The following is a 27,819-nucleotide window of genomic DNA, read 5'->3' on the forward strand; positions in this document are numbered from 1 at the left end:
TAATTAATATAAAAAAGTTTTATTAATAGCTAGTAAGCTAAATCTATAAAAATACTAATAAATATAAACTATATACTACTATAATATAGATACTTAGTAGTACTTCTATTAAGGACTAAAATATTAATCCTTTAGTCTTAAACTGATATTGCAATATATTAGTCCTTTTATAATTAATTAAAATAAATAGATTAAAAAGGATCTTTTTAGTCTAGTTATAATTAATAAAAATAGTAAAGAATTTTATAGGGTATATATAATATAACCGCAAGGGTTATAATAATAGCAGTAAAAATTAATAATTATTAATATACTTAAAAAACTTAAAATAATAAAAATAATTAAAAATAATAAGGAAATAAACCCTACTATAATATAAATTAAAAAAGATAATAAAATATTAACACCTCTTATAGAATAAAATCTAGACTAATAATAACTATAGAAATTATAGCTAGAGATAAATTAAAACTTATTTATTAGAACTGTAGTAAAAAAGGCTATAAAGAACCTAAATATAAAAACCTTATTAAAACTAACTAAAAGTATAAACTAGCACCTTATATTCCTAAAAGCAAAAAGGTAAATATAATAAAAAGGGATAAAAATAATAATAAACTATAAATAGCTATTTAAATTATTAATATAATTAGAAAAAATAGATATAATAAAACCTAAATACTATCTATCTAAAACCTAATAGGCACTTATATATAAGATCTATTTCTTAATAAGAAAGAAACTCTTAATAAATACTACCTAAACATCCTTAAGAAATAGAAACCAGTCTTAAGATATATTGCGCTAATAATAGAAATACTATATAGAAATAACCTAAAAGAAAGAAGAATAAAAATAAATAAAAATAAAAAGAAATTATACTATAAAAAGAAAGAAAATAAGATAATTTATCTTAAATAGAAACCTATACCCTAATTAAATACATAACCTACTTAAAGAAAAACCATCACTATAGTTAAAAAAGAAAAAGAAGTTAATTTTAATCTAAATAATAAACTTAATATTAATTTAATTTCTAATAAAGATATAAATAAAGCACTATTATAGATATTCTAGAAGGCAGGAATACCCTTTAAAATAGAAAAAGGCATTATTTAATATAATCCCTACTTAATAGTAAATAATATCTTTATTAGAACTATATTAAAAAGACTAAATTAATACTATAAGGATCTAAATTATATAAAAGCTTCTAGACTTACCTAAAAATCTAAAGCTAAAAAGATTAAAAGAAAGATAAAATAAAATATTTAAAATATAAAATATATACTATAATTTAATAAATTTAAAAATAAAGTATAGCTTAATAAAATAATTAAATATATTAAATTAGCTAAAAAAAGAGTAATTATAGAATAAGATAATACTATCTATATTTAATTATATATAAGAAATAAAGTAAAAGACTTAATAACACCTAAAGAAGAAATTTAAATTAAAGCAGATTCTAAAAGGTATATAAACTACCTAAACTACTAATAGATATCTTAAGTATTATATATATAATATTACTGCCTATAATATAGGCAGAAAAAGGAAGTAAATAACTACTTTTTAATATAAATTAAGGAATATAAAAAATAAAAACCCTACCTAATTATTAATACTTTAAAATACTAAATTACTAAAAGATATAAAGAGACTTAAGTAGTTAAACTTATAATATATACTAAAACCTAAAAATAAGCCTTAAATTATATCTAAAATACTAAATAAATTATAAAATAGAGAAACTATATTTAGTAAGAATAGGATAAAAAAGAAAAAAACCTAAATAAAGATATTTATAATATTATTATAGAAGTAAATAGGCTAGAAAAAGAATAAAATAAAACCCCTAAAACTAGCTAAATAAATAAACTACTGCAGTTTAATAATAAAGCAGAATAATTAATATAGAAAATAGATATAGAATTTTAATATAAACTAGCTATATAATATAATTGCCTTAATAATATTAACTGCTATAAAAGTAAATGCAGCTATAATTACTTATAGAGAAAAGGAATCTGCTATTTATAATAAAGCGCTAAATAAGTAAAAAAGTAAAAGAAAATAAACTTCCCCTAAAAGCTCTATAAATTACAGTTAATAAATAATAATAAATATACCTAAACTTAAAAGTTAGAATTAAAGGTAAGTAGCTAAATATACTTATAGATAGTAAAGCTATTATAAACCTTATTTCCCCTAAAACAGTTAATAAGTTAAGGCTACTATAAAGAAATAAAAAGAAACCCTATATAGTATAAAGCAAAAAAGGAAATACTTATATCTATAAAAATAGAAAAATTACCTAAAAGATTAATTACTTAAAGATATTTATTAATAGAAGGAATTAAGGTATTAATTTTAATATTATTTCTATATAGAAATATAACTTAATACTTAAATATCTATAGCTAATATACTATAACCTATAATTTAACTAAAGAACTAACTAAATAACCTATAAAGATTACCCTTTAGATAATAAAAATAATTTAGATAGTAATAATATAAGATTTTAAACTTTAATTAATAAAAGTAATAAAAAATAAAGCAATAATATAACGGTTATGGGTTTTAAACAGGAAACTAATCTGTACTAGGTTTTATGTTTACAGAAACGTAAGGCATATATACTGAACTTAGCTTAGTTATTATATCTCTTAATAATTAAGTAATGCAGGTTAGGCTTATTAATATAAAGAAGTTTTATTAATAGTTAGTTAGCTAAGTTCTATCTAAGTGCTAGTAAATATAATCTATATACTAGTAGTAATTACAGTTTAGTAGTTATAATTACTAGGTAATTAGCCTTTAGTTACTAGTAAGTATTTTAATTATTAAGTAATTGCAGGCAATTACTGTAATTATATAGTAAGTATATATAACTAGATTGCTTATTAGTTAAGGAAATATAGGGAGGTATATAATATAAGTGCCTTTTTAAGTTTAATTATAATATAATCTCCCTCCCTTTATTAGTCTTATCCTTAAGGCCTGTATTAGCCCTTATTATCTATAACTATTATTATAAGTATTAACCTTATCCTTTAAATATTTTATTTTTAATCCTAATATTCTAACTATATCTTTAGAATTTACCTATTATTATCTTGCTAGAGCTTCTCTTATTAATTCTAAGGGTTATAACATTATACCTTATTCTTACTGTATATCCTTTAAGCCTCCTCTTTAATATTAAATAAAGGAAAGGTATAAAATTTATAGTAAATATACTTATTGAGGTTATCCTTATAATAGAAAAGAAGTTTCTTTATTTAAAGGTTAGTTTATTTTTTTTATTTTTCTTTTATTATATATTAATTTATATAGTAGATTGTTTAATACAGGCAAGGCAGCATATTAAGGCTACAAAAAAGGCTATAGAAAAAGAACTTCTTAATCTCTAACGCCAAATAAATAAACATCTCTTTTATTTAATATAGCTTTATTATTAAAAACATTAAATCTAGACTAAAGGGGCAAAGATATTAAAGTAAGGTTTATAATCTATAGATAAGCTTAAGGAATCTAAATAGCAAGAGGTATAAGCAGTAATTAATATATATTCTGCTAGGGCTACTAATATTATAAATTAGATTACTATTTTTAAGGATTCTTAATTCAATCCTATTAGTAAGGTTTTTAGTAAAAATTCTTTAAGAGTTATTAAATATTAATAAGATATTTTAGTAGTTCTTATATATTTTTACTTTCTAAATAGTCCTTCTATTTTATTAAATATTCTTTCTTACCGTTTTTTATTTATATTTCCCTAATTGCTTTTACTTTATAAAGCTTTAGTTTATTAATTTCTTCTAGCTTATTGCCAATTTTAATATAAATTATATTATTTACTAATTTAAGTAGTGCAATATAGAAAATTTTATAAAGTCTAACCTTTATCAGTAAGTCTAGCTTATAGTTATTTTTTAAAATCTTCTTAATAATTCTATAGGGTCTGATATACTTAAAATTAAGTTTATAGCTTAGTCATTTTATAGTAATGTTTTTTATAGATAGGTATATTATATCCCCTTCCTTAAAGGTTAGCCCTACTATCCTTTTAGGGTTATAGTACTATTATATCTATTTATTAATAAATTCTAGTTCTATTTATAATTTATTATATATATTCTTTAAATCCTTACTTTTAATTATAGCTACTAGATTAATAATTTTAGTCTATTATATATTATAGTATACTATTAGTATATAACTAAAGTTAGCATTAGATAGTATAAGCTTTATACTTTTATTATAAGCGGTATTATAGGCTAGTTAGGCATATAATAGTTTTTTAACCTAATTGTTCTATTTATAGTTAATATAATACTATAAGTATTGCTTAATTACCTAATTTATTTATTCTATCTATCTATCTATTTAAGGTCTAAAGGCTATTATAAGTCAATAGTTAATTCTTATATAGGCTATTAATACTTGCTAAAATTTATTAGTAAAGGTTATACCTCTATCTATTAAGATCTCTTTAGGTAATTTATATTCTCTTATTATTCTATTATAAAATATATAAGCTATAACTTTTACATCTATTAATTCTCTATAGGGTAGGTAAATTAAGAACTTTATAAGTCAATCTATAATAACTATAATACTATTATAAAAAATGCCAGTTAAGGGTTCTTTTAATAGTAATAGCTTTATTATAAAATCTATTATAATTAAGCTCTATAGTGCTTCTACAACCTTAAGTAGTTATAGTTCTCTATAAGGTTTATATTATTATACTTTAGTTTATATATATATATTGCATTATCTAACCACTTTATTAACTAATATTCTTTTTACCTTATACCTATATTATAGAAGTCTCTTTAAAGTTTTTATTACTCCTTAATATCTATATACTAAATAACTGTAAAATTCCTATATAAATTTTTTTAATTCCCCTAAGATTTTCTTAACTTCTTTAGTTTATATCTATCCTAATATTTATATTAGCTATATAAACTAATATTCTCCTTTTTCATTTTTCTCTAGAAGTTATTTTATTATCTTAACTATATTAATATTATAATTTAGTCTTCTGCTAATTGCATCTACTCTTCTATTATTCAATCCTTTTTAGTAAATAATTACAAAATTAAATTTATATAGGTATTTAGTATAGTGTAATTATTATTAGTTAAGTTTTTATATTATAGTAAAGTGCAAAATATTCTAGTAATTAATATAAACCTTAATTTAATATATATTTTTTATAAGGTAATGCCTAAATTCCTTAAAACAGTTAATAATTACTAAGAATTCCTTATTATAGATAGGGTAATTAAGTTCTACTCTATATAGCTTATATAAGTAAAATGTAATAGGGTATAGTTTACCTTAATTATTATATTAACTAATTTATCCTTTTAGTATATACTTTAATAAGTTAGTCTTAAGTTCTATTTCCTTATTAGGGTTAAATATAACCAATATAGGTTTACTAAGAATTATATCTTATAACTATTTAAATGCTCTTTAGATATTTAGTGCCTAAATAAACTTTTATTCCTTTTTAGTAAGCTTTATTAGTAAATTTACTATCCTACTAAAATCTCTAATAAATTATTAATAGTAGTTAGTAAAACCTAAAAAGCTTTATACTTCCTTAACTGTTTTAGGTATTAGCTAATCTGCTACTATTAAGATTTTCTTTTATTCTATCTTAATTTCTTTAGGTAAGATAGTATATCTTAAGAAGTCTACTTCTTCTTTATAGAAGTGACTCTTTTTTAGTTTAACTAGTAAATTGGCATCTTATAGGGCTTTTAAGACCTTATAGATATGTTTCTTATATTCTTCTTTATTATTTAAGAAGATTAAGATATTATCTAGGTAGTATACTATAAAAATGTCTAAATACTATTAAAGTATATTATTAATTATCCGCTAAAACGTTATAGATATATTAATAAGTCTAAATAGCATTATTAAGTATTTAAAAAGTCTAAATTTAGTTTTAAATGCTATTTTCTATTTGTCTCTTTCTTTAATGTAAATTAGGTTATAAGCCCCCTTAAGGTCTAAAGCGGTAAAAATCTATTTGCCTTATAGATAGTCTTTAAGTTTTATAATAAGTAAAAGTAAGGTCCTATCTTTAATTATAAAGGCATTTAACTTTCTATAGTTTATAATAAGTTATAGTTTCCTATTTTTCTTAGGAATAAACATTATTAAAAATCCTATTAATAATATAAATATCTTAATATTTCCTTTTACCAGTTCTATTTTTAGGTATTTCTTTAAAGTTATTAATTCCTTTTTATTAAGGTTATAAATCTTCTAGAATAGTAAGTCTTTTAATTTAAGCTATATTTTATAGTTTTAGTGGCTATGCTGTAATACCTTTATTTTAAGTTCTTTACTAAATAGTTTCTTATAAATATAATATTCTTTTAGTATATTTTTAAGTTAGTCTTACTATTCCTTTTTCTTAAGTTCTTTTTAGATTTATAGTTATTTATTTAAGCTATATAGTTATATTTTAAGGAGCCCTAAAATCTATTAATTTTATTATTTTTTGCCTTTTATATACTTATACTTAACTTCTATTAAAGGTAGTAAATTCTTTACTTTATACTTATCTATACTATCTTTATTAATTAGGGTTTAAGATCTCTTATTATTTATTGTAATCATTCTATTATCTCTATTGGCATTACTAGAAAAGGTAATTTAGCCAGTCTTCTAGTTAATATAAAGGTTCTTCTTTTATAGCCAATTAATACTTAAGAAGATATTAACTTCTTAATCTAAAAGAAAGATATTAAAGTCTATTCCCTAATTTTTTCTTTAAATAAAGACCTTAAGGTAATTAATCTCTTAATTAATAATTCTATTATTATAATTAAATAATTATCTTTCTGCATTAATTAGCAGGTAGGGTTTCTTTTTCTTTCTTTATAGTAGTTTTAGCTATATAACTATTTTTAAATTAATAAAATTTTATTTAGCTTTATAATTAATCTAAGCATTTAGCTATTTTTCCTTAATTTAAACTTTTAGTATTAGGCATTATAGTATAGGATCTTTATATAGTCCTAGCATATTTATCGGTCTGAGTTATTCTTATCTAGTTTATTAGCTTATTTATAGCTCGGTTATAAATAGTATATAACTTTTCCTAATACATCTTAATATATTTATTTACAGTTACTATTATTATATCCTTCTCTATTAAGGCAGTTATTAAGAAATTCTTTATTAAATAACTGTTATTAGTATTCTTCTTTTAAATTCTTATCTAAAGTCTTATATTTACTTAATTATTTCTATTCTAATAGGATATTTTATATTAAATATAGGCTATCTGCTGCCTATTAATATTATAACTCTTTAGTATTTTTTAAGCTAATATTATTAATTAAGGATTCCTTTTAGAGATATTTATATCTTCCTTAAGTAATTTTATTAAATTCTTTTTCTATATCCTTAATAATCTTTATATTTTTTTTAATTCCTTATATTAATTTATTAACCTTATATGCCTTTCTGTAGAGTGCTATATTAAATTATAATTCTGCTACTTTAAGGTAGTTATACTAAAGGTATACTAAATATCCTTCTATTTTATTTATTAAATAGGATTTATTATTAGGTATTCTATTTATAGTTATAGGGAAATAGTTATTATCTATTTTATCTAGCTTATATTACTTGCATTAATAGTTTTTATATAAAACCCAGGCTATTTTATTATATTAAAGGTATATTAGCAGTATTTATATATTATCCTATACATTAAAGATAGGTTTTAGGTATAGTAGGTTTAGTATATTATTAATATAATATGCCCTAATATAGATTTTAATTCCTATTTCTATATCTTAATACTCTCTGGCTCCCTATATATAGATATCTTCCTATATATTATAAATCTTTAGGCTATTTTTATTAATTTCCTTTTTATAAGGTTACTTCTATTTCTATAAGATCTATTTATTTTAGTTATAGAAATACTAAGCGGTTATTTTAGTATTCTTACCTCTATATTTTATACTGTAGGAACTTTATTATTTCTTCTATTAGAGTTAGTCTCCTGCTTTAACTTCTTACTTCTATTATTCTTTTTTATTTTAAAGTATTATCCTAATAGAAATGCTATCTACCAGTCTAGATAGTTTACCTAATTCTTCTGTATTAAGGATAATAGCTTTTCCTTTTTTAATAACTTTTAATATTTATAGTTTTTTTATCTTTAATTATTTCTTAAATTCTTTAAGTTTCTTTCTATTTATTTCTTTTCTTTATTCTCTTTACTTCTTATTAAAGTGTTCTTATTTCTTTAGGTCTTATATATATTTATAGTATCTTTAATTTTATAGTTTATTTTATTAGATTCTTTTTTATTTAAGTTCTTTTAAAATATATAATTTATTTTTCTTTCTTAATTTCCCTTCTTCTTTAAGTTCTAATTATATAACTTTATTTTCTTTATTAAATTATCTATTATAACTACTTTACGTTATTTCTAGTATTTAGGTTTATATAGCTATTTAAGGTTTAAGCTATTATATTAATCCTAATATTTACTTACTGTTATTAGGGTTATATAGTTTTCTAGGTTATAGATATTACTATACTATATATCTAAACTGGTTATAGTTATAATATTTACACTTAAATATATTATATAGTCTACAATTTCTATTATTTATTTAAGTAACTCCTAAAGTCATTAGTCCTTTATATAATCTATATAAGATATTATTTTAGTTACTTTCTTATTACTATTATTAATTTTAAGAGTTACTTTAGTTATTATTATTTTATTATTAATTAGGGTAGTAAGGGTTAAAATTATTTCCCCTTTTATAGTTAGCTCTCTCTTTTTTATATTTATACTATTATTTATTAATTTTAACTGCTATAATAATATATATAGTTAGGTCTTTAGGCCTATTAGCTAAATACAGTTTATCCTTAACTTCTTCTTTTAGACTTTAGTAGTAGATTTCTATAAATAAGTTATTATTCTATTAAGTTTTAGCAGCTAGCTATTAAAACTTAATTAAATAAGCTATATATAACTTATACTATTAAAGTATAAGCAATTTAGCTACTACCTATTATTCTTTATTAACTACTTTAAAATTATCTTTAAGTACTTATTTAAAATTTTCTTAATTTCTAAAGATATTTTAGGTATCTTAATCCTAAAGGTTTTCTTTATTCTTAAGGTAGTCCCTTATAATAGGTTTAAACCAGTCTTTAATATCTCTTTAAATTAGTAATGCAGTAAATAGTAGCTTCTTTATAGGGCTATCTAGCCTATTAAGAAATAATTAAAAGTATCCTTTTATTTAGGTAAGGAATAGAATTATATTACTTATCTATCCTTTAAATAGTTCTGGCTTAGGCAGCTTAAATACTTCTTTAGGGTCCTTTCTGCAGTGCTTATAGTTACCTCTTTTATTAGCTATAGTAGGTTATAAGTTTATTTATACCTGTAAGTTTTAAATAGTATTATAAAGCTATTAAACTTTAGCTGCCATTTTAGTATTACTAGGTAGTACTTTAGTATAAGGCAGTGTAGGGATGCTAGTATTACTAGATATCTTAATAGTATAATATTATTTAGTATATATACAATATATATTAAATAAAAGCTATTAATATATAACAGTTATAGGTTTTAAACAGGAAACTAGTCTATATTAGGTTTTATATTTATAGAAATATAAGGCATATATACTAAACTTAACTTAATTATTATATCTCTTAATAATTAAGTAATATAAATTAGGCTTATTAATATAAAGAAGTTTTATTAATAGCTAGTTAGTTAAGTTCTATCTAAATGCTAGTAAATATAATCTATATACTGATAGTAATTACAGTTTAGTAGTTATAATTACTAGGTAATTAGCCTTTAGTTACTAGTAAGTATTTTAATCACTAAGTAATTACAGGCAATTACTGTAATTATATAGTAAGTATATATAACTAGATTGCTTATTAGTTAAGGAAATATAGGGGGGCATGTAATATAAGCGCCTTTTCAAGTTTAATTGTAATAAATAAAGTATTACCTATTCTAAAAGGAATATAATATAAATTTTATAAAGGCAGAAATAAATATATTAAATAAATAATAGTAACTCTTAAGGGACAGTTTAAATAACTAAATTAAAATCTTTAAAAAATAAAATAGATTGCCAAAAAGGAATTTAATAAATAACTTAAAAATATACTTATAAAGTATTAAATTTATAAAAAACTATTTTAAGAGGAACTAAAGATAAAATTACCTTAATATATAAACTATAATATTAAAATTATATTAAAGGATAGTAAGAATCTAAAATTCTTCCTAATCTATAACCTTACTTAATTAAAGCTTAATAATGTGGTTAATAAGTAAGTAGGTCATCCAAGTAAGTAGGTTAAAAATCCCTCACCTTATAACATTTCTATTTAATTAGATAATTATTAATAACTTAATATGTTACAGCCTTTAAATAAAGCTAGAATACTTCTTGCCCTTTAGGCCCTTTAAAATAACCTAAAACTAAGTTTATAATAGGCTGTAACTAACTATAAGGTGCCCTTTAAGACTTTATATTACCGCTATTATGGCATTTAGTTATAATATAATTCTATCCTAAAATCGCAAAGACTATTTAATTTAGAGGAGTAGATAATAGTCTAATTTATTCTTAACCTAGATTTGCGAGGATTTCCCTTATAATTGCGTTTTATAGAAGAAATGGCTAATTCCCTGCTAGCTAATTGCGATGCGTTACCTATCGGTAAGTGCTGGGCTTATAACTTCATAAAGCGATAACTAGAGCTAAAGATGCGTTTATTTTAGAGATATAACTATTAAAGAGCTAAATATAAAGATTTAATTATTATTTACGGCTGGTTTAGGCTTATATAGAATATAATCGTAAAGTATAGTATCTAATTAAATAATATTTAGAACTTTAATAAGACTGGCTTTATAATAGGCCTTATTATGGCTAGAATGGCTATTATAGGTTTAGAAATATAAGAAAGGCTAAAATTAATATAGCCTAGAAACCGGGAATAGATTACTGTAATTTAGGTAATTAATATAGAAGGTTAATTAATTATACTATTTATTGTTAGTGCAGGCTAATATTACCTTACTAATTGGTATTAAGAATGCAACCTTTTAAGTAATAGGGTTATTATAATAAGTTAAAATAGGTAGATAAATAATAAGCTAGGTCTTAAGTGGCTAAAGTACTTTAATTAGTCTATAATTAATTAATTAACTGGTTTTTATTATTTTCTAATCCTTAATGGTTATGAAAGCTACTATTTGGCTGATTTTAAGAGATATTATAAGGAGAATAAGATTATTATGCTCTATATGCCTGCTTATATATCTTATTTACTTTAGCCTCTTAATATTAGGTGCTTTAGGCTGCTAAAAAAGGCTTATAGCTAAGAAATAAAGTATTTAATTAGATACTTTATAACTTATATTTTTAAGATTGAGTTCTTTTCTGCCTTTTATACTGTATTTAAAGCTACCTTTATAGAAAGTAATATCTAGAGGGGTTTTAGAGGAGCTAGATTTACTTCTCTTAATCTAAAAACTGTAATCTTAAAGCTTAATATATAGCTATAGACCTTAATGCCTCTTAAGGAGGCTACTTAACTATTAATACTATAGGCTTTAAAGACCCTAAAGATAGTAATAAAGGCCTAATTTTAGTTTAAATACCTTAAAAGGCAAATTAAAAGGCATTATAGTAGCTCCCTAGAGTCTATTATTAAAGCTTTAAAGTTAGCTATTAAGGCAATAAAGGCAGTTATATATAAGGTTATCTTATTAAGGGCTGAGCTTTATAATCTTTAAGATATAAATAAGATATTAAGCTAGTACTATAAGGCAAAAAGGACTAGACTATAGAAAGGGGGGATTATAACTATATAGGAAGTATTGTAAGTAATTAATTAGATGGATGTTAATATATAGGTAGTGGCTAAATTATTAAGAAGTGGTGGTTAAAGAAGGTTAGAGTGACTAGGCGGTTGGCGCTATAGTATATGCAGTAAAGGCAGTTATAATGTAAGGACTTATTAGGTAGCTCTTAAGTTATTTAGGGAGGAATTTAGTAAGTAAAAGCTAGCCTTTTTAAACTGTAGCTTAAGCTTTTTAAGCTATAGGTTAAAAAGGTTAAGGAAAGTGACCTACTTACTTAAATAACCTACTCATTTATTAACCACATTATATAATAATTAATATTACTTTAGTATAAAGAGAATAATAAAAGAATTATTAGGATTATTAATCTATAACCTAACTATAAGAATTTATAAATATATTTATAGATATAAGATATATTATTTAGGATAGATAGATTATTAGTAAAGAATTAGTAACTATATACTAATTTATCTTTCTATTATATTAATATATATAATTGCAATTAACTTTATTATTGATTTTCTGCTAGTCCCTTTTGCTAGAAGTCTATAAGCTATCTTAGGATTTAATCTTTATAATTAGCTTATAATAGTTACTTATATAGCAAGTAAATAATATCTTCTTATGCCTAGATACTTTATATATACTATTAAGGATTAGGTAATTATATTATTAAAATAGCTATTTCTTACTAATTAAAGTATTCTTAAGGTAATTATCTCTAATTATAATAAAAAGTTTACTTCTACATTCTGGCAAAAGCTATAGAAGGTATTTAGCTATAAGCTTATAATAATTACTATATATTATCCTAAAGTAGATAGTTTATCTAAATAGAGAAATTAAATAGTAGAAGTTATACTACACTTTTATTATATTAAGTATCCTCTTTTTAACTAGTCTTATATTTTTCTAGCACTTTAATAAAATCTTAATAGAGCTTATAATATAGGAACTAAAATAAGTATATATAAATTTATTTATAGCTTTAAACCTATAAGTGCTTTTAATATAGTAATACCTATAGAGGATATTATAGATCTTCCTTATCTTTAAGAAGTTACTTATAAGGAAGTATAACTGGCAATAGATTTTACAGTAATAAAAGGAAAGTATTAATATAATAATAAGCATTGCCCTATTACCTTAAAATAGGGAGATTAAATATATTTATAACTTTATAATAAATATTATCTTCCTGGCAAACCTTCTAAAAAGTAATTCTAGTAGAAAATAGGTCCTTTTCTTATTAAATAAGTTATTAATAACTTAGCCTATAAACTAGAAATTCTAGAATAATAAAAGATATATTTAGTAATCTCTATTAAGTATCTCGTTCCTGCTTATATTAATGACTATATTAATAAGTAACCTAGTCCTGTAGAGGGTAAACCAGTTAATAAGAATCGCTATAAAGTTAACTTTATTATTAAACGGGAGGTATAAAGATAAAAAAGAAATACTATACCCTTTAAAGGATTTTTTATGCAATAAAAAGGCTAGGGTCTTAAACACAATTAGTAAATAAAGACTGCTAATATAAATAAAGAATTAGTAAAGTCATTCTATAAGAAGTATTTAAAGCAGTTTAATAATAAATTACTATAAAAAAGCAGTTAGAAAAAGCAAATTCTAATAAAGCTTGCTTAAATAGATTAATTAATTATAGAATTATATTATTTGAAGTTATTTAATAAAGCTAAAGATGGCTAAAAAGGTCCTTTTAAGGCCGGCTATATAATATATAAAAATCCTAACTAGTAGGATAATAGTTAATTTAGGCCTTGGTGTTATCCTAATAACACCACGGCCTACCTTTAAATAAACCTGCATACCTTTTTGAATACTATTACCTTGTGACTAAGGGTGATTTAGTATTAGCTATTAAATGTTACAGTTTTTAGTTCTTTAAAGAGGGTATATTATTATCTTCTTTTAGATCTTATTTCTATTTCTAATAATAGTTATATCAGTAAGATTATATTTCTATATACTTATAATAAGGCTTAAAGAGAAGCTATTATAAAGTTTAATATAATTACTGGCTTTAAAGCTACTAGACTGTAGCCTATAAACCTGATAAAGGTCTTAATAAACCTAATAGTTATAGAGATACCTTCTCCTGCTATTACAGTAAATTTGCCGGTAAAAGAGCAGGATTTAAGTCTTTTAAAGACTTTCTGTTTATCTATATAGCTTTAGCAAGCTTTAGGCCAAGTTTTAGCTTCTATAATATAAGATCTAACTATTAGGTTACTTTTTAGGAAAATTAGCAGTTAATTAGACTGTTATAACTTTAATATTAAGTAATAGAATAGAGAAATAAGTATTTTATAGTAAGAAAATAAAGAAAATCGACTAAAATAGCATAAAAAAGTTATTTATAACCTAAATATAGAGTTTATAAAGATTCTAGTAATAAAGAAAGCTTATAAATAAATATAGAAAACTTTATAACTAAAAAGAACAGTAAATAAAATTAAGAAATTAAAACTTAAGGATCTTTATATTAATTTCTATATAAATATTTACTAACTAAAGTTTTATTTAATATAAAAAATATAATATTATAATAATTTATTAATTAATTATAATATTAGGTTTTTAGTGTTTTAGCCGAGGTGGCCAGTCTATAGAGGTGGCCGGTCTTTAGGTGGGGGACGTTATTGGTCGCATGAATCAGCTGATGTCAAAGCACTGCGATGCGAGATGTTGAATCGCCTCATTGACGAACCAACAATGATACCCTACAGGCCATGTTCATATCGCGCGGTCATTCCCCGTCCCTGAGAAAACAACATGTTATAGATCACATCAGCGGGTATGAGAGATCCACAGGTCAGAATGATCGTCGAGGTATTCCTTGCGCGTTTCGCTCGGGAAAATTGCATCCGTTGGGTGCATTTTCGTAAAGAAGGGTATGCGAGATGACGGCTTCTAACGGTGTACATCGCCTACCAAGCATTCTAAACCACCACAGCTTCACATCCCGAATCATGGAAATAAGGCAGAATACTAAATATCCAAGCTTTCGGTAGACATAGGGCTGACACATATCCCATTCCACCCATTATCAACAGCTCACTCACCTCGTATCGACTCTACCCGAGCAATAGCCTTAAAACCGTTCGGATCCGCAACCCCCTCTCCGCACACGCACACGGTGCAGTGCGGCCCCTGTCACCTCATCCCGCGCCGGCGCGCACCCATTCAGGGGGAACAGGCTAGGTAACACCCGGCCCTAGAAGATTCCAGTAAAAATCAAATCACACTGTCAAGAAAACACGCGCATGACTGTGCCGCTCGCCCCGTGGCAAGCTCGGCCCTTCTTCCCAATATCACGGTACCGGTAAGCTAAGCCTCTAGGGTTCCTGTCAACTGCAACGTCGTAAGTAATAAGACGTGAAACACGAGTGGGGGTCTGTTATACCGAGGAGATATTGCTCCAGATTGTCATTATTTCTCACGTGTATTTGGCCGTATAGTCACTGTCACACCGCAATCTACGAGTGAGAGACAACTATTCTCTATGCAACTCTGTCGTGTATCATGGTAACGTCTCATTATAACATATCCACTATATATCCCAGAACCAACAACCAACAACCCTCGAGCCAACATCAAGCAAATGGCAAATCCTGTCGGTTAGACGAAGAATCACACCCTGCGAACCGCCACCAATCCTGATGCGTACGAACAAACAGCCACCGAATAGCAACGAGCGCAATCCAAGGAAGAGGAGGGAAATCCGCCCAAATACCGCCCTCAAAGTCCTTATCGTGAAGAATCAACGCCAGCGGCAGGATCTCGTTACGATGAGACGCTTTCTTCATGGCGTTAGAGCCTATTTCGGCCCCTGTCTTCTCGAACCACGCTCCCCAGTCGCACTTGTCGGCGTACTTGTCAAGCCCGACAAGGGTGTCGATTTCGTTGTGCAGATGTGTTTTGAGGGAGGGCATGAATGAGTCGATGATTTCTCTGACCTTTGAGCCGTCGAGGTCTTCCTCGCCTTTGCGGATCTTCTCGATGTAGGTTGTGAAGCGATGTAATCCCTCGTGGAATAAGCGGTGTTCCTCGATGTTGGCATCCATGAGGCCTGGCACGCCGGTGATTCTGTTGATTTCTGGAAAGATCTTTTCTTCTTCGATATCGTGATGTTCTTGGATTTCTTGGCTCCACGCCCACGCGAAGCTGGCAAAGTCCACCTTGTCTTTCTGCGTTCCTTTTTCGGCGACGTTGATTGCTTGGAGGTATATGGCGTTGACGCCGCGCAGGAATAGGTTATGGACGACAGCCATGCCTGCAGCGCATTTTCGAGCACCTTCAGCGCGCTTTTCAAGCTATGTATGAGTCGGATCATTAGTAACTGTATCGTCGTGTGCTGAGTGGCTTTTTCCAGGATTCATACCGAGTCACCTGCTTTTGACGCGCTGATGAGCTTAAAGGGGCCGTCAACCCATGGCTTCTTGGGTTCTTCCATTATGATATGCCACAGAACTTAGCATTTAACACTGAGCCCAACATTTCGAAGGACAGCGCATTACTTATATGCTCGTTGTAAGAGGTGCAGTAATGTATTAGTGCTGACGTTGGATGGCTGGAGAGTAATCCGTAGGTCTGTAGGGCGACCAATCATTAAGTTGACGTCGTTTCTGACGTGCATTTTTTTCATCCCGACTCTAATTTCCTTTAAAATGATGAAATGACATTAAAAGAAAAATCCTCGGTCGCATTTGATATTGTACCTCTTTCTAACGATTTCGATGCTGACTTGCACTGCTCCATGTCTTTGAGAGCTGAATATTATCAGCGCTGGACAAGTCAGCAGGAGATCTCACGATAGCCTCAAGGTCCAAGCTTGCTGACTCAGATCTAATGGAGAACTGCTCATAGGCTATTGTTTATCCTGAAGCTTATCGGGCCAATGCCATCGTTCCAAGTGGAATCTGTAAAATCCTTGCTTAGTCGATGCTCAGACCAGACGTGTCTCGATACTCCTAAACACTGGGTCAAAAGTCCCCGCCGAGAAACGACCCCAAGCGGGATTATAATGGTTCCGATATCCGATAAAATCAGCCGGAGGAGAAATACAATGTGACCAAATTCCTGAGAATTCGATAAAGTGTATGTTCAATATGGCCTTATATAATTAGTGCCTGGAAAAATAAAGCGACAGGTAATCCGGATGCTCATTGCTCAAGGTCAGCCGAGACGTGATGGTTATGTATAGGGTAAGTCTGTCACTGAAGCCAGAGTCACTATGATTTGCTCAAGAGAGCGAAAGCAGCTGTTATATCTCGAGTCTAGTTGTAAAAAGATCAGTGAAGCTTATTATTATAGCTCTTTAAGTTAGGTAGCTGTTAAAATTGTTGTCTGGGTCTGCGTTTTGAAGTATCCCAGGAAGATGCCTCAATGCAATTTTTCCCGCTTTGCTTCTGGAGCACGAGCTTGAGAAACTCAGTTAGTCAGCGGAACTAATCTAAAAATAGGTCCAGAACCAAATCCCATCACGTGTCACAGCCAGTGCCTCGGCTCCTTTTGTTCCGAGTCTTATCAGATCAGATCAGAACATCGCGCCCGACTCATAAAATCCGAGTCCCGCCAAGTCAAGACAACATAACTACCGATTGTTAACTCTTGGAATCTTCCTGATTCTGCCAAGCCCATCTCAGCTTGACCAAGTCCTCTAGTGGCGCGCGCCGTTGAATGTCACAAGCAATAGCGGCGACTTCGACCCAGCGCTAATATTTTCGTGCTATTTAGATGGGGCCACTCTTGGCCAATGATGCGAATTCCGTCCCCACCGCACAGACGTTTAGGCGAACTTTCCGTCGTCTTGGCAGAACGCCAAAGTTGTTGTCTCTACGCGTGGAGACACAGGTATCGTGATAGCGTGACCTGCAGAATTGGGCGCTATTGTCTTGGGCATCTGATGTATCGTTGCCTCTATCACGCTTGGCCAGCCACAACTGGGGCTGGCTTTGGTGCAGAGCAAAGAGAAAAGAACATCACGCCATGTTATCGATACAAAGAAAGGGAGCATCAGGAGTATCAGGATAGCGTTATGTTCGTTACTACATGAATCACTGATTACATTATCATATCCTCCAATCATGACCGGTATTGCGTATACCGTTAGATATCCTGTAACAGAGAACTTTCTTGCGAACAATCCCTTTAGATGCTGGTGCCAGAAGCACCATCCGTAGCCAATTGATGCTTGCGCGCGTTATCCTCCATGCGAGAAATTCGCGAGTTCCTCTTTGCCTGTTGTCTACGACGCAAGAAGAACAGAATCGCACCAGCGATCAAGACAACACCAGCGATAGAACCAATAACAATACCAGCAATAGCTCCACCACTCAACTTATTAGACTTGCCCGACTTGCTCTCTGCCTCAGAAGCATCAGAGCTTTCAGAAGATGTAGACGGGTGAGTAGCAGTTGGGCTGGGTCCAACAGTCGCACCAGCTGCCTTGTCATCATCACCGGGCTCAGTGGCGTTGAAGCAGGGAATCTCAAACTTGAACTCGGACTTTGTTACAAAGGTGATATCAGCGCAGGCGTAGAAGGTCTGGTTGTGAGGTGCGTCCCAGTCTGCGCGGTAGATGATTTGCAGAGTTGCGTTGTCACCGGCTGAGACCTTGGAGGGGGCATCGGGGACTTGAACGCAGGTGTGACCTGGATCGAGATCTGTGATGCTCTTTTCCTGAATCAGGGTTTCAAAGTCATCGTTGGACTTGGGGTCTACAGAAAGCAAAGTAAATCAGTGTTGTCAACAGACAGTCAAAAGATGAGGCTGCTGACCTTCTGAGTACGAGATGCTGATTTTGGTATTGTAGTAATCATCCTGAGCGACCAGAGAGACAGCACCGCCAGCTAAAGAACAAAGTTAGTGAATTTTCTAGCAAAACAATCGTGTCAAGAACAAATGAGTAAGAGGCTGACGTACTCATGGGAAAGTTGGTTCTGTTCCCAGCAGCTGCTCGTGAACCGCAAGGAGCCTTGTTGTCCATGTCCCCAGACCAAACACGGTCCGGGGGCCACATGAAAGCGGCAGGTCCCATGTCCTCATCCTTGACAGTAGCATCCGTAGGAATGTCATCTTGCCCAAAGGCAAAAGACGCCAGAGCCAGAACGAGCAGATTCTTCAACATGATGACTGAGACGACGGAGTGACAAGAACAACACAAGGTGTGGCAGAGACTCTTAGAAGACCGTGGTTACTGTTCTCTTCCAACGATGAGGGGAAATCATGCTCGTGATATACACCATTTCACGGATACACCATCTTCACCTGGTACATGTGACACTGCGGGACTTTTGAACCGCCAAGTAGCACACTGAGCCCTTTGAGGCAAGAGAAATGCACTACGACTTGGCCGTTGACATCTGATTGACCCATCCGGCAATCGTGTGCCACCTAAATCCGGTGAACATCAACATCCCCCTGCTTATCAGATGATCAGATAAGATTTTGATGCATCCTGACGCTCCCATTGGCGCGACACGCTAACCGAGGACCGCAGCTAGAGCACTTTGGGGCTAACTGCGAGGATTAAAGTTGGTGCGATATCGGATATACAGGTCTAGAGTATGCACTTTATCTTGGCATCAGGTCATGAAATGCTGGGCTGGCCAATCAGTGATGTTGAGGGTGTAGCCAGGTCTTCGGTGTTCTCGGAATGGGACGGATAATTGACCGGAATGCAATTTCCTGCTTTCTTTGCGCTGGACATGGGAAGGACTTGTGATTTAGGCTTAGCTGAGAACAATTGGCCTGTGCCATTGGGATCGTGCAGCTATATAGCCTTGGTCCCTCTTCCATCTATCTCTTCTCATCAACTCACAGCCTCAACACTCCCAAGTCATCCAATCGTTAGACTTCACTCGTTCAAAATGCATTCTCTCGCTGCCTACACTCTTTTGGCTTCTGCCTCTCTCGCTGTCGCCATTGATCCCCGCTTCGAGTTCCCCGACACTGTCCCCCTCGTCAAGCGTCAGCAGCCTGGTACCCCTCAGTACGCCTGCCACGAAGACTGCGGTAAGTAACCCTCACAATCACTCCCAGGACTTTTTTACTGACAGAGTGTAGGTCTCTTGATAACCCTCGCTCGCGATGACAGTGACTACTGCGACAGCGACGAGTGGAACGAGCGCTACGGCCGCTGCATGTCGTGCGCCAACACGTACGATATCTGGAAGTACTACGGCAGCGGCGTAGGCAGAGTCGCTCAGTCGTGCGGTCTTACCCCCAAGCCTAGCCCCTCTGGCTCTTCTGGTGCTGCTTCTACTACCGCTGAGGAGAAGCCTTCTTCCACCGCTGCCGAAGCTAAGCCCTCGACTACTGCTGTTGAGAAGCCTGCTACCACTGCGGTCGAAGAGGCTGAGACTACCAAGGCTGAGGAGCAGACTACTGCTACTGAGGAAGCTGAGGCGGAGGCCACCTCTGAGCATGAGCATGAGCATGAGGAGACTGAGCATGCTCACACTTCTACTGAGGCTGGGCACTCTGAGGCTCATGAGCATACTACTCTTGCTACTCACGCTGCTGAGACAACTCATGCTGCCAATCCTACCAAGACTCATGAGGCTGGTCACACTTCTGTTGATGAGATTGGAACTGTTGGTGTTACTGTAAGCAGCGATTCATCCTATATTCCTGCATAACGTACTAACGATATATGTAGGCTACATCGACTCCTCTCCCCTCAACTGTCATCGTCAACGGCGCTGCCAAGCAGATTGGTTTCTCCACTGCTATGGCCGTTGTCGCCTTGGCCATGTTCGGTCTCTACTAGGCAATTAGTTCCTAAAAGTACTGGGGAAGGTATTTTTCTGACGGGGGAAACGAGTGCATGAGTGATGGACTTATGCTGTAAGAGCATTTAAGGTGTTTTCACTTCTGTATATAATTTTAATTGAGCCTTCAACACTTCGCAACTGAAGAATTTTCAACATTTTCGTAGTAGATGCGTGTGAGTCTCCTGAGTATACGAGTTTGACCTAGGGACCCCCAAGACGCAGATTGGCGATTGTCTGCCACTCATCGACCTCAATTGCAAACGTGATGCTTAGTTGAGACTTATGTCTGAGCGTCTTTACAATATAATAATAATAACATAGCGTTATCCTAGATGTACATTTAGATAGCTCGGTGTAGTGCTCCAGCAGGATCAGTAGGCCCTTCTAACTAGCTTATAGTGTTAGAGGTAAGCTTTACATATATTATTTCTCTTGACCCCTGTATTAAGTGAATGTACAAAGGCTGTGGCTATCATTTAACTATTGGAACCCTCGAGTCTTTGCTGAGATTATCAAGAAGGGGTAAGAGGTCTGTAGGTGCAAAGTGAAGAAGCAGTTCCCGAGCTGAGATGCCATGGGGAAATTTATACCTAAACTTCCTTGACACAAGAAATCTCTTTCCCTTAAAGAAAAGTGTGTCTGCGTTGGGACACTGACTGTCATGCCACACCCTTCTCTCGACGTTAATATCCTTCAGGTAGAACCTACGACGAGGGACAGAAGTCTTTCCAATAGTCCAGCTCAAAATAAGATCGAGATCCGGACTGTTTTCAGTGAATCTGCTAACAATCGAAAATATTGTACGCTCTTCAAACCAGTAGAGGGAATTGGAAGCAGCTTTTGCAATAAAGTGGAATAAAAATCGAGTCCATGGTGATATAGAGCATGAAAGTGAAGGATGTGTATACCAAAAGTTGGGGCCGAATTCGTCGCCAAGAAGCAAGTGGAAAGAGTCCGCTGGTGATGATGGTGAAAGATTTCTTCCGACGATGAAAGAATGGCAATAGAGGTAGCTCGAAAACACTCGTTGTTTTGCCAGAACGGGCTATTGTGCATCGCCCAATGTAAGTATTCCAGAAAACCTTGCTCACAGCTCCAGAGAAATACCAAGGGAATATGTTTTCTATCCCTAAGTATGTATTTTGGGCTGCTATGGAGATCCAGGAACATGTCTCCGATTTCTTTAGTTTGACGATGAAGCAGCGCTTCGTCTAACAAGCCCAAAACCTGCAGAATTGAGTCGTTATGTGTGTGCTTAATCTGAGACAGCAATTCCTCTAACAAAGTTGGCATACCAAAGCTTGAAACCCGGTAACGATTGAGTTGTTTAATTAAACACTTGGTTACCATTATTTGAGTGTCAGCGTGAGACCGGAGGGATTTCTGGCACGGACGAGTGTTTAGGTATTCGTATATTGATCGATGAGAGAATGCCAAACAGTCCGATGCTGTGTTTTCGTGGAAGCGGCCCCCAGGAATCACATCTACCATGCCACGGAAAAGTAAGGGGACCCGCTTTCGGAAATTGTCGACAAGAGCCTGTGATTCTGGTGTCAGGTCTTCCCGCCATGGTGTGTCATCAGAAGTTGCTTGATCATCATCAACATTTGATGTTAAACCCCGTAATAGAGAATGGTGATAAATGGTGAAAAGGCTCGGAAAGCTCCATTTTGCTGTCTCAACAAGGACATCCAACACGGCCCAAGCTTCTGGTCTCTCGACCTTGCGTAGAATCCTGTCGTAAAAGGTTTCCAGCTTTTTCGGAAAAGTATCAAGAACTTGATAGAGGGCGTCCAGGGAGACCTCGGAATCAAGTTCTAGTTCTAGCTCCCGCAAAACCAGCTTGACCCAGATGAAAACACCATCAGCCATGTTGACGAGCCTACTTAGCAATCGTTCCAACGAAGGTAACAGCCGCGGATGTGGTGCCAATGATACTAGCGGCGGCTTCCATGGTAGAGATTGATGATACTATGAAGCTTTCGATTGATGTAGAGGGTAATGCAGGTTGAGAAATCTGGATCGCCTTTGTAGGAATTCAATTTCAGCTTCTAGCCTGATTGTGGCCTGATCTTGCAAGGGGGTTGAAACCTTGATTATCATTGGAGGTGGCTGGCTCTGCCATGACGAGGTGCAGGTCACGCTATGTCACCATTGAGGGGTTTGCCATGCAACCAACCGGTGGAGGACCGCGTCGCCATTTGACCAACGCCTAAGATTTTCAGATTGCGTAACTTGTATTGTTTATTTGACCCTAGATTGGTAAAAGAATGTATAGGTGAAGGAATGTTTAGTAACGCCGTTCTAGGGAAATCAGAGCGAGAATGTGAACAATCATAGTCCAAGTCGTTTTTATTGGCCATGTTCAGTAGCAACTCTAGGGCGGGGTGCATAAAGAGGCAACAAGGCAGACACAACACGAGACTTGCAGAGGCCAGCCATATTGATCCACGTGGATCATGTATTTCGGAGATCAAATGACAGGTAGATATAAGGTCTCCGAACGTCAGAGCCAAAATAAGTCTTGTTCTCACCTTTAGGGCTGCGAATTTGGCAAAATGGTAACTGCACACCACCCTCGGAAGTTATGTGCTGCATGTAGCGCCCTGACGTTTACCATGCTTCGAGACGGCTACACTCACTCATTGACATATAGGGACACCATCAAATCCGGGGAAACATGCGCATTATGTCGGTTGATGATTTGCTCAACTGGCAAGCTTTCAGCCAATCTAGACTCCTATAAAATGCACTATCAATATCATTCCTTGGCTCCCAAATTACCCGAGCTACCAGCAGTCTCCAGGGAAGAGAAAATAATCTCGGGGTTATCGACAGTCATCGAAAGGTTGAAACCAATGGCCGAGTTGCACTGGAGCACGAACCAATACATTGGTGACCTGGAGAACAGCTGGGAGGCCAGAAAAGGGAACTTCAATGATGGTGAGACCATCCAGATTACAGCTCCAGCAGGTAAGGAGCGTTTCCGATTGTGTTTTAACGGATTCACCTTTCTTACGTACGAGTAGACTCGTTGTATGGAGCCCATGGCTTTGTGCCGCTTACCGATGTCGAACCAGCATCATCTGAAAGAAACTACAGAGTGCTTCGAAAATGGCTCTCTACCTGTATATCCAGCCATCAAGGGTGCCGTGTATCACACTCCATGACAGAAAAGTCAACTCAGGAGACCACGGTGCTACCGACTAGAGTCGTCGATATAGGCGATCTCAAAGAGCACCGGTCTAAGCCGCGGCTTTTTATATCGAATAAGGCGTCAGGACAGTACATTGCTCTGAGCCATCGTTGGAGCAAATCAATTGTCACAAAACTGAAGGGTGAAAACCTCAGCCAATACCAGAAAGAGCTCCCAGTGAATGATATGCCGCCAACATTTCAGGACGCTATAGAAGTGACACGCCAACTTGGTTTCCGTTATCTTTGGATTGACTCGCTCTGCATCATACAAGACGACGAGCCTGATTGGTCGAAAGAGTCCCATATGATGGGGAGTATCTTTGAAGAGGCTAGTTGCACTATCGCTGCTGTCGATTCCGTGGACGACAATGGGGTCGACCACGGTTTGTTCTTACCACGAGACACTAATTCTCCTTCAGTCAAACTCACAATTCCCTACAATAAAGAACCTCTCAGCAAGCTATCCCAACGAGTATTCAAAACCCATGCGGCAGTCTATGTCTGGAAGATGCGATGGTTAAGGGAAATACCAACCAAGAAAATTTGTGACAAAAACACTATCACGATTCGTCCACGCATTGTGTCGTCCCGGAGACGTATTCCACGGTCCAACTGGCATAAAAGGGGCTGGGTATTGCAGGAGAGGTGCCTCTCTCGACGGCTGATATATTATACCAAGAGTAAGCTCTCCTGGTCTTGCTTTACCCAAAGTGGCGAGGAGGAGGGCGGTGATCCCCAAGAGGCTGACAGGATCCCTCTGATTCCGCTGCGGAGAGAAAGTGATGATTCACTATTCAACATTTGGCAGGGTATTGTTTCAGATTACCAAGGCTGCCAGCTGACGTTTAGCAAAGACAGGCTGGCCGCTGTTGCTGGTATTTCTGCTCGGTTAGAAGCCAAGTTTCCGTGCAAGATCTACGCCGGAATCCTGTTCCACTCACCTGGCGACGCCGCGGAGAATTTGCTCTGGTATGCCAGTAAGACACCTCTGCGGACCTTTAACGAGTTCCACGCGCCATCATGGGCCTGGGTTGCTTTTAATGGCGAGATATCGTTCTTCATGCCAACACCACGTGGAGCTGGCGAGCTTTTGGTAGACAGGCTAGACTTCAAGATTCGTAATCAGTGCGAGTCGGTGGACCCATCAAAAGATTGCAAAGGAACTTGTGTGTCTGGGAGTGTTTCTTTTGAAGGTCCGGCCGGAAAACTTACTCGGGGAGGCAAGCTGAAGGATTTAAAAGTTGCGGGAGGTCCAGTCGATCCGATTAACGAACGAAAGATCCTGGCTAAGATCCTAGGCCATTCTCTTATGCCAGGTATGGCGATACCGCGGTTTGACGAATTGGGAAGCATGGTTCGAATGCCATATAACTTGCCAGTGCCAGATCACACAGAGATACTGAAAGATGAATGCGGCTGCATCATCGGATTTTTCATACCGGACCTTGAGGAAGAGCTTGAGCAAGCCACAGGTGAGCAACAGATGATATGTGTGGGCGTAAAGCGCTATCAGGACCAGTATCGGCAACAGAACGACACTATTGAGATCATCGGACTCCGTGAGATATGTCATTCTCCGATGATGTTTCAGAGGCTAGGAAAAGGCAGAGTCATATGCAACGCGTGGTTGCGAAGATGCAGACGATTTCTATTCGAAGTGTGTTGATATCTATAATGTTTAAGTTGTTATCTAGGTGTGTTATTTACAGTTGAGACTTATGGCTGAGAGCTCAAATTAGCAGAGAAAACTTAGCGTGTTGATATCTGTCCAAATTTACTATGGTGTCTGCCACCAAGGTAAGAGAAATTCCGCGTAACTCAAGAGACTGTGGCTGTATCATTTAATCAAGTTTCGAGGATTCCAGATTCCAGCCCAGAATGGATGGGCAAGGGGCTGGAAACATGTTGCAACTTGAAGCTGGAATGAATCTACAAGGGGAAGATGACAATCGGGCAAATTGGAGAGTTGGGGGTTTGGCCGAGGTCGCTAACATCAAATGGAGCCATGGGCCAACGATTTATCTGGCAGGCTCTTGCCATATCTAAACTTTTACAGCTCTGTCTGGTCGACGCAGGCAGTCTACAATAAGTAAAAGCTTTCCTATAAATCACCATCTAAAAACTACCGGAGATGTCAGAGAGTAACCTCATGTGCCTCAGCGCAATGCACAACATGCTATCGCCTCCCTTACACCATTTATACGCTAAGTGGTTACGCCTGGCGCCGAAGAAGCAATCCACAAGGGTCTTTTTATTGATGTGGTTGTGATTAATTGGAAGGACTAGATTAGGTCAATAGCACCGACTTATATTTATTTACCATTAAATGTAGATAAGTATATAATTATGAGAAGTGTAAGTCCCAGGGTGTTGCCATCGTTTCTCTACACCATTCGAGTTCAATAGTAATACTCCATAATCAAACAAATAAACTCTGTTGTTGCATAACAAAGCTGATGACTAGATTGCCTGATGCTTGCCCTCCCACGCAGACTTCAGCAGTTCATCAACCTTTGTAAACTTGTAGTCCGGAAAAGCCTGATTCCATTCATCCGAGACCGTCCAAGCTCCGCGGTGGAAAGCAGTCAGAGTCCCGATTACTACCATCTTTGAGAAAGCTTCCACCTGATTCTGGGGAACTGATGGTAGTGGAAGTCGGGGGTAGTTGTCGGTCTTGAGTTCTCCGGCAGCAAGGTCTTCCATCTTAAGCCACTCGATAGTGAAAGGCTCTCCTGCTTGAAGTTAGTACTTTTTGTTTGCTTCTGTTAGACCGGTATGCTTACCTCGTAGTTCTTCTCCAATCTTGAGAAGCTGACGGATAGAGATGCGGTCACCGCTGATACCTCCGATCACGGGCCACTCGCCTTCAAAATCGATAGCTTTGGTAACGATGTTGGCAATATCGTTGACACTTGTATATGTGATCTCGTCGTCGAGGGTACCTTCGACGACTATCGAATGCTTCTTGACGAAATCGACATTGACGACAGTAGTGGTGATGTACTTTGCAGTCTTGTATGGATGGCAAAGGTAATCCATAAAGCCACCAGGCTGGAACAGTGTATACTCGATAACCTGATTGACCAAGTTAGCTCTTAGAATAAAGAGGGTACCCTGGATCTGCAACCTTTTTACCAGAGTTCAAGCTCTTGAGATAATCTCTGATCTCGATCTTGCCGCTGTACCATGACATGACATCGAGTGAGTCTGCGAGTTTGGATCCGCTGAAGTATGGTCAGTTGTAATGACGCTTGTCACTGCTCAATGGAAAACTCACGTTGCCCACTCAGACGGAGCGAATCTCTTCACGCCAGCCTCGATAGCTGCATCAATAAGTCGCTTCTGGGTCTCGTTCCCTGGGTCCAAATGAACAGCGAGGAAAGAGAGAACGGTTTCAACGCCACGGAATAAATCAACAAGCTCTGTCTTGTTTTCATAATTGGCTTTCACCCAAGTGACGCCTGAGAGCTCTGGGAATGTCGATGGGTCCTAGATCTGTCAGTCGTCAGTTCAAACAAGCGGGTTATGGTCTAGATGTACCTTGCGGACAAGCGCAGTGATATCGTGCTTTCCAGTAGCGACAAGCCTGTCGAGAATCTCTCTAGCGAGCTCTGAAAAGGTTTAATAACTTTAGGACTGAGTTGATAAAGCTAAACATACCACTAGAAGCTCCTGCGATAGCAATTTTGACCATATTGAATGACTTGTAAGTGAGATGTACTTGGGAATTCTGTGATTCTCATGTATTTTTGTGAAGCGGAACGACCCTCATTTTATAGATAACTCTCGGCCTTGACCAGGGATCTCTTTGTCAGTCAATTTCTGGCCCCGGGCAGACATTTTATTCCGAACACGTAACCTCAACTTTTTAACCCTTTTGGCGATATTGAGTCG

The 27,819-nt window shown here is 33.9% G+C and overlaps 6 protein-coding genes; 2 read left to right on the forward strand and 4 right to left on the reverse strand.

Moving 5' to 3' along the window:
• Positions 1-15,543: 15,543 nt before the first annotated feature.
• Positions 15,544-16,403, reverse strand: FFUJ_02036 (uncharacterized protein; the record flags this gene model as incomplete). XM_023577339.1 has 2 exons in its annotated part: positions 15,544-16,263; positions 16,332-16,403. The coding sequence occupies 2 exons, from the start codon at positions 16,401-16,403 to the stop codon at positions 15,544-15,546; spliced, it is 792 nt and encodes a 263-aa protein (XP_023423566.1).
• A 1,697-nt stretch (positions 16,404-18,100) lies between these two features.
• FFUJ_02035 (related to WSC2 Glucoamylase III (alpha-1,4-glucan-glucosidase)) lies at positions 18,101-19,079 on the reverse strand (the record flags this gene model as incomplete). XM_023577450.1 has 3 exons in its annotated part: positions 18,101-18,669; positions 18,730-18,801; positions 18,875-19,079. 3 exons carry the CDS (start codon positions 19,077-19,079, stop codon positions 18,101-18,103), a joined length of 846 nt encoding a protein of 281 aa, XP_023423567.1.
• Positions 19,080-19,821: 742 nt separating this feature from the next.
• FFUJ_02034 (uncharacterized protein) lies at positions 19,822-20,723 on the forward strand (the record flags this gene model as incomplete). XM_023577561.1 has 3 exons in its annotated part: positions 19,822-19,966; positions 20,018-20,559; positions 20,613-20,723. The coding sequence occupies 3 exons, from the start codon at positions 19,822-19,824 to the stop codon at positions 20,721-20,723; spliced, it is 798 nt and encodes a 265-aa protein (XP_023423568.1).
• Positions 20,724-21,910: 1,187 nt separating this feature from the next.
• FFUJ_02033 (uncharacterized protein) lies at positions 21,911-22,599 on the reverse strand (the record flags this gene model as incomplete). XM_023577672.1 has 2 exons in its annotated part: positions 21,911-21,954; positions 22,023-22,599. 2 exons carry the CDS (start codon positions 22,597-22,599, stop codon positions 21,911-21,913), a joined length of 621 nt encoding a protein of 206 aa, XP_023423569.1.
• Positions 22,600-23,585: 986 nt separating this feature from the next.
• On the forward strand, positions 23,586-25,651 carry FFUJ_02032 (related to tol protein; the record flags this gene model as incomplete). XM_023577783.1 has 3 exons in its annotated part: positions 23,586-23,700; positions 23,757-25,397; positions 25,635-25,651. 3 exons carry the CDS (start codon positions 23,586-23,588, stop codon positions 25,649-25,651), a joined length of 1,773 nt encoding a protein of 590 aa, XP_023423570.1.
• Positions 25,652-26,385: 734 nt separating this feature from the next.
• Positions 26,386-27,619, reverse strand: FFUJ_02031 (related to 2`-hydroxyisoflavone reductase; the record flags this gene model as incomplete). XM_023577894.1 has 6 exons in its annotated part: positions 26,386-26,657; positions 26,709-27,000; positions 27,053-27,149; positions 27,203-27,414; positions 27,466-27,536; positions 27,586-27,619. 6 exons carry the CDS (start codon positions 27,617-27,619, stop codon positions 26,386-26,388), a joined length of 978 nt encoding a protein of 325 aa, XP_023423571.1.
• Positions 27,620-27,819: the final 200 nt, after the last annotated feature.

Source organism: Fusarium fujikuroi, chromosome FFUJ_chr01 (genome assembly GCF_900079805.1).
Source record: "Fusarium fujikuroi IMI 58289 draft genome, chromosome FFUJ_chr01".
In the NCBI taxonomy this organism is placed as follows: Eukaryota; Fungi; Ascomycota; class Sordariomycetes; order Hypocreales; family Nectriaceae; genus Fusarium; species Fusarium fujikuroi.